Source organism: Teleopsis dalmanni, chromosome 1 (assembly GCF_002237135.1).
Source record: "Teleopsis dalmanni isolate 2A chromosome 1, ASM223713v2, whole genome shotgun sequence".
In the NCBI taxonomy this organism is placed as follows: Eukaryota; Metazoa; Arthropoda; class Insecta; order Diptera; family Diopsidae; genus Teleopsis; species Teleopsis dalmanni.
This window is the reverse complement of record NC_051846.1, coordinates 96300492-96306926: the sequence shown is the minus strand read 5'-3', so window position 1 is coordinate 96306926 and position 6435 is coordinate 96300492. Positions and strand designations below refer to the sequence as shown.

At 28.0% G+C, this 6435-nt stretch overlaps 1 protein-coding gene across 2 annotated transcripts; it reads left to right on the top strand.

Annotated features, from left to right (window-relative positions):
- The first annotated feature begins 4138 nt into the window (after positions 1–4138).
- Positions 4139–6040, top strand: LOC119673391 (ubiquitin-conjugating enzyme E2 R2-like). Of its 2 annotated transcripts, none has more exons than XM_038084656.1 (3): positions 4139–4243; positions 4422–4912; positions 4963–6040. In XM_038084656.1, the coding sequence occupies exons 2-3, from the start codon at positions 4424–4426 to the stop codon at positions 5236–5238; spliced, it is 765 nt and encodes a 254-aa protein (XP_037940584.1). In that variant the 5' UTR covers positions 4139–4243; positions 4422–4423; the 3' UTR covers positions 5239–6040. The 2 variants fall into 2 exon arrangements, with proteins under 2 accessions (XP_037940584.1, XP_037940585.1); XM_038084657.1 differs by having other exon boundaries at positions 4177–4243; positions 4357–4912.
- The last annotated feature ends 395 nt before the right edge of the window (positions 6041–6435 follow it).

Below are 6435 nucleotides of genomic sequence, written 5' to 3'. Positions count from 1 at the left end.
TACTTGTTGTCTTTTACTGCTGTTGTTCGCCTGGGTGTAATTTCTGTGCTTTGTGTTTTCGTGTGTTCTTGAATTCGCCGAGCTTCGTTTTTAGTTCAACCAAAGCTTTCATGCTTCGTCTTGTTTACAAACGTGTTTGTTTTTTTTTATATAGTGCCGGTGTGTGTGGTTTATTATTTATTAATAAATTTATTTATTTATAAATATTTATTATTAAATAAATAAATATTACAAATATTAAAGATGAGTGTATTATTTATTTGTTTAAATATATTTTATATTACTTGCATTTTCAATGTAATCTTAGGTTTGTTCATTTGGTGCAATTACGTGCATAGGGGTGGGGGGGTGGGTTTATGGAAAGTTGTTTACGTTTTAAATTTACAATAAAAATTAACCAGTTTTCATTGTAGATATTAACGCCACAGTGATTGTATGTAGGTTGGAAATTAGTTAAAATTTTCATCCTTACAACTGTTAACAATTATTATAAGATAATATAATAATAAATTAACATTATTACAGCCTCTATGAGTTTTTTCTTGCTAGTTATTTTTGGTGGCAAATTGGAAGTAAGCATATCTAAATTTCTTTTTAAATTTTGGCGCAACCAAGAACGAGTAAAAATACAAAATTGGCAATACTGATGTGACACTCTGCATAACATGCATATTCGGCATACCCCAAAAGAGCGTAATTTGCCGAGCCCGAGACACTCTGCATAACATGGCCCTTGGTATGTATAATATAAAATCATAGCAACATGACGACAGTGATAGTTGACAGGAATAAGAAAAACTTTGACAGATATCTTTTGTGTGCTTCTTCGAGCAGTTGTATTTCGTCAGCAGACGAGTTCGTTGTGTTTAGATTCAATCTTTTATCATAGTTACTTCTTCGAGTATATCGTTCATAAACGATTTTTTTTAAACGTTGTTTGTGATTTGTAGCGACTACAAGAACAACAGCAAATGAAAATTATTAAGTACAATTAAATTGTCGTGGTTATTTTTGGCATTTGTTGACAATATGTCTCGTTCATATCATATCGAGAGATATGAACTGGATCGAAGACGGAATTACAAAAGGCAAATTGGTAACAATATCATTACTTTATTTAAATTAAAGCCACATAATCTTTTACGAATAATGTTAGATGTTTTATTTAATAGTTAATATAGTATATTGTATAATATATGTTATTAAGTATTCTGTTAACAACTTTTCTCTTTTATTTTAAAACAGAAAGGATCAACAAAGTATTGACATTTCCAAGGGAGGCCTTAGCATCGTGGAAGTTTGTCAATAACGTGAATAGAATTTTTGGGAAACTTATGTATTGACCTTCGTATTAATTTCTGATAGTGTTCCTCGCCTAAAAATGACACGCATAGAAAAAAAATGTTTTATAAATTTTATAATTATATAAAATATGTTTATATAAAAAATATATGTATAAGTATATATTTTTTGTTGTTTTTGTTTTTAATTTATAAGTTATTAGTGTTATTATTAGTTATTAATTAAAATAAATCTTACTGAAAATTTAAACTAAACATCGCCTTATTTCTTTTCTATTTGGGTTGTGGTTGATTAGTGTTTAAACTTGTTTTGAAGCCCACTGTTGTCTTCGTAGAACCGACATATGGGTCATTTTTTTGACAATACTCTTTCCAAAATATTAACATTCTTTTCTAAAATCGCAGCTCATTTTAATTTTACCCTTTATTTCATAATATTTACTGCGCGTACTTACTAAAGTCCAGCACTTCGTTTAGTTTATAGTAATAGTTGAGGAAAGCATAATTTGTGAATTTTTATAAACCATTGCATGTTCTTTTGTATATGCAACTGATGCATTCATATTGTGAACAAAATTTAAATTTCAGTGACTTATTTTGAAATGCAAGATTTGCTATTAGCCAAAACATAACATTTGATAGATTGCAACAGTGATTCCAATGTCTCGCTTAGAAAATATAGGCCAGCCAGCATTTTTTGGCACACTTGCGAGCCACCGAATAGTACATATAATATATACTAAATTATTTAAATTTTCTGTATTTTCCATGCTAAATTATTTTCTTCCAAGGATACAACATTTAATGGCAGCTGTTTAAAATTAAAATGTAAACGAAGAAAAGCTCTACAATTAGAAATTTTTGGCACATAAAAGCTCTTTTCCATGTCTTAAATAACTTGTGCTAAAGTGATCGATAAAAGGCTCAATGTTTCTAAGTAACTTATAGCACATTCACACTCATTTAGGCGGTTTTGCTCATTATAATCAGTAATAAGCATGATTTACTATACAAAGAGCTTTTATACAAATGAACTCATTTGCAATAAATAAGTTCATTTGAGACTAAAAATGAAAAACTAAAAAAAATTTTCCACAAAGGAAATCACCAAAATTTATTTTTTTTAGGTTGCTGCTAATCACTTGAATTTGCTTATTTGCTTATTTTAAATCAGGAGAGAACACCAGTCTGAGCAGTTTGTTTATACATAATATTATGAAATTAGTGCGCAAAAGCATTTCAGGTGAGTTTTTACAATATTATTTAAGTTCTTCAAAATAATAAATGTGTTTATTAATCAGACCATCGCCAGCGATGACTAGGCATCTATTATTATTTATTACAATTTATAGTTATATAGAATTTTTAATTATTTATTAATTATATCATATAATATGTAATTATTATTATCATTATATTGCTTTCTTTTTTAAATATTTAGAATAGTTAGATTAAATTATTTAGTGATACAAAATTAAATAATAAGATTAGGTTAATTTTTATTAAAACTTAATAAAAAAATGTAGCTAAACATCGTTTTAATTCCTCTACATTTAGATCGCCCTCATTTAACAATGAAATATCTTCTGGTTGTTATCAGTCTAAAATTAGCTGTTATTTTTTCGAAGCGAATACCCAACTTTTTTTCACTGCATCATTTTTATTTATATGAATTTTTTTTTTCTAAAAAAATAAATGTTAATTTTAAACTTTATTTAATAATTATCACTGACCGTACTAACCAAACTTCTGTACTTTCTCTGATTCGTAGCAATTGCTGACGAATGTATAGTTATTTGCATTTTCTTTATTTTAAATAACTTTTTTTTTTGATGAATTCCACGGCATTTTTGTACTGCCTTGTTTCTATTGTTCTCTTTTTCACACAAATTATATACAATATTTTTAAAATTTTTCACTTTATCTATTTTGAAAGATTAATTACACACAACACCGAAATTTTTCTTTATATTTCATTTGTAGACATAAAAAAGTTCTTTAATAGCTTCTTTGACACATAAAAGTTCTATCAGCGGCATAAATGAGCTCATTATAATGTAAACGTTTCCTTATATATATAAATGAACAAGTGTCTAAAGGAGACAATGTGAATGTCCTCATTAGTGGTTATAATGAGCACCCTCGTTTATATAAGATAGTGTCAATGTACTATTATTTCTTACTTTGATTGCAAATCAATTTGAAATTAAATAGATTTGCAGAGAAGTATGGACAGCTGATATTAGGATTTAGTCGTAATATGAACAAAATTAAACAGACGTTAACTTGGACAATTCACAATAGTACAACAGCACAACTTTATATTATTGTGAGTAGTTTTGAGAAATAAATACAATTTATAGTGCAAAGTAAAGGGTGTAACCGTAAAATACTAAAAAAAGTAATAAAAAGTTTGCTGTATTCGTAAACCATGAGTTCTTTTAATTGTTGTATAATTTTGTTTTTATGTTACTTATTTCGCTATTAAAATCTAAAATATTTCTTTGTAAGCTATATTTTCACTTAAATAGTAAATGGTGCGAATTGTTGTTTGTGCCTTTTGATGTAATTTTTTACTGCTGACTGAAAACAAAACTGAAACTGACAAAACTGAAAAAAGCTTGTTAATTTTAAAAACATAATATATGACAGATTGCAGCAATGATGTCAATATGTCACTAAGGACTTATTATTTTAAACCGCACTTCGAAGCTGTCGAATACCTATAATATGATATAAATGATGTATTAATTCATAAAAGGATACTAAGTAAAAATAATTAATCACTGCGTTGTGTCCGTTTTTGTTAAGTGCTCTTTGGTAAAAACTTTTTAAATATTATTGACCTCTGGTAAGGTTTTCCCATATCTATCAAATTTTGTATGTTTAAAACAAAAACATTACAATATTTTCTTTCACGAGGAAAAAGGTTACTCAACTGAGTAAGTCTAGATTATATATTTGACAACTAGTTTTAAACTTATTTGTTATTGAAATTTTTAATTTATGAGATACAAAATTTGTTGGACATAATATATTTCATATCTCATTATAGTTTCAATATATAGCTTCATTTGGTTTGTTAAGGTTGTAAATGAATACATTTGTTTTGTTTATAAGATATGTCTGCCAATTCAGCTTCAACATCTAGCTCAAGACCAAGTACTTCTGCTGTTCGTGCTTTATCCTTAGAGTATAAATCTTTACAAGAAGAACCTGTAGAAGGATTTCGCGTGAAATTATTAAATGAGGACAATCTCTTTGAATGGGAAGTAGCAATATTTGGACCACCAGATACATTATATCAAGGAGGTTATTTCAAAGCACATATGAAATTCCCTCATGATTATCCATATTCACCGCCTTCTATTAGATTTTTGACAAAGGTTTGGCATCCGAACGTATATGAAAACGGCGACCTCTGCATATCAATATTGCATCCCCCTGTTGATGATCCTCAAAGTGGGGAACTTCCTTGTGAACGGTGGAATCCGACGCAAAATGTGCGAACAATCCTTTTATCTGTAATATCATTACTCAATGAGCCTAACACTTACTCTCCAGCAAATGTGGATGCTTCAGTTATGTATAGGAGATGGCGTGACTCTCAGGTAAACTTTGTTCATTAAAAAAAATAAACGGTTATTTATTTTATGTTTAGGGTACAGATAATGAATATCCAAACATTATTCGGAAACAAGCCCTAGCTGCAAATGCAGAAGCTAAGAAGGAAGGCATCATTGTTCCAATGACATTAGAAGATTATTGTATTAAACCTGTCCTTAAGCCTATATCGGAACCTTTATTGGACGCAAATTTTTATGACTTCGAAGATGACTTAAGATTTGATGATGTTGAAGATGAAAGCGAAGACGATGAAAATGAAGAATATAATGAAATGGATGATCTCAAAAATAGTAAAAACGAAAATTCATAATTATGAAATATTAAATTAGACACATTTGCTACAGTCCCTCTTTTACATATTAAAAATTTCAATTTCAACGATAATTATGTATATAAAATATACATATTTTAAAATTCTGAATAGGAGTAAATTATATTTATAGTTTGATCGGTGCTTAAAAATTGTCTTTGTAAGAAAATTAGTAAGTACGTATGCAGAAACTTACAAGGAAATCCATGTTGCTCACATTATTTTTTGAATTATACCTTTGCAAAATTGTTTGTGATTAAGCGATACAATGTTATGAAAATAAGTTAAAAATAATATAGAATATAGTAGAGAGTAGAAATCCTCTCGAAATAATTGTGCATTCTTTGGATTTTCATTAAAAAATACTATTTTTTATACCATCTTCTGGAATCATATTTTTCTTATTTACAATTAAAAAAATCACAATTGATTTATTCACAAGATCGACATTTTGGTTTCAAAATGTACAACCATTGTGTCGAATATGTATATGACTCATGATGTTATAACTTCAGTGTCATATTGTATTGCATGATAACATTTAACATAAATATATGACAAGTATGTTTTTAATCTGCATATTTTTGAGTTTGGCAATTGATTTTTTATTACATTTTTATAAATACAGCTGTTTTATCGTAAAAGCGTACATTGGTCAGCTGATAATTACCTGAACTTGCATATAATATGAAAAAAACCTGTTAAATGCGACCGTTCACAACTTCATTATATGTAGGCTTGTATTAAATTTTGATTCCAAATGATTTTCGCATTTCTAATAAAATTAAATTTTCAAAAAGTTTGTAAAATATATTTGTCTTAGTGAAATCTGGCTAGAAGTATATTAAGTGATTGTCAACACAAGAAAATCTGTCAACGAAGATTTTATTTAAATTTTAGATGAAAATTGCCCAAAAATATTTATGTTATATTTGTAAGTTACAATATCAACTAAAATTTGAATATATTTCATGCACTGTAATAGCTCCTTAGATGTCTTTTAACCTAATATTTCCTATTTAATTGTTTATTTGCGGCGGACTTTAAGTGAAGTTTGTGTATATCGTAAATGAACTTTCAGATTTATTCGACCCTATTCGGAATATTCCCACGGAATAAGTTTCTCCCGAAATGTATTTCTCCCTAAAATAGAATTTTTGTATTCTGATTATCAGATAAGGGTTGAAAAAGTCCATG

What these genes read in the sequence shown, in the direction of transcription:
- LOC119673391 (XM_038084656.1), top strand. Translation starts at nt 4,424, where the DNA reads ATGTCTGCCAATTCAGCTTCAACATCTAGCTCAAGACCAAGTACTTCT. An exon ending in GGAGATGGCGTGACTCTCAG is followed by an intron (nt 4,913 to 4,962) that starts GTAAACTTTGTT and finishes TTTTATGTTTAG; the next exon opens with GGTACAGATAATGAATATCC.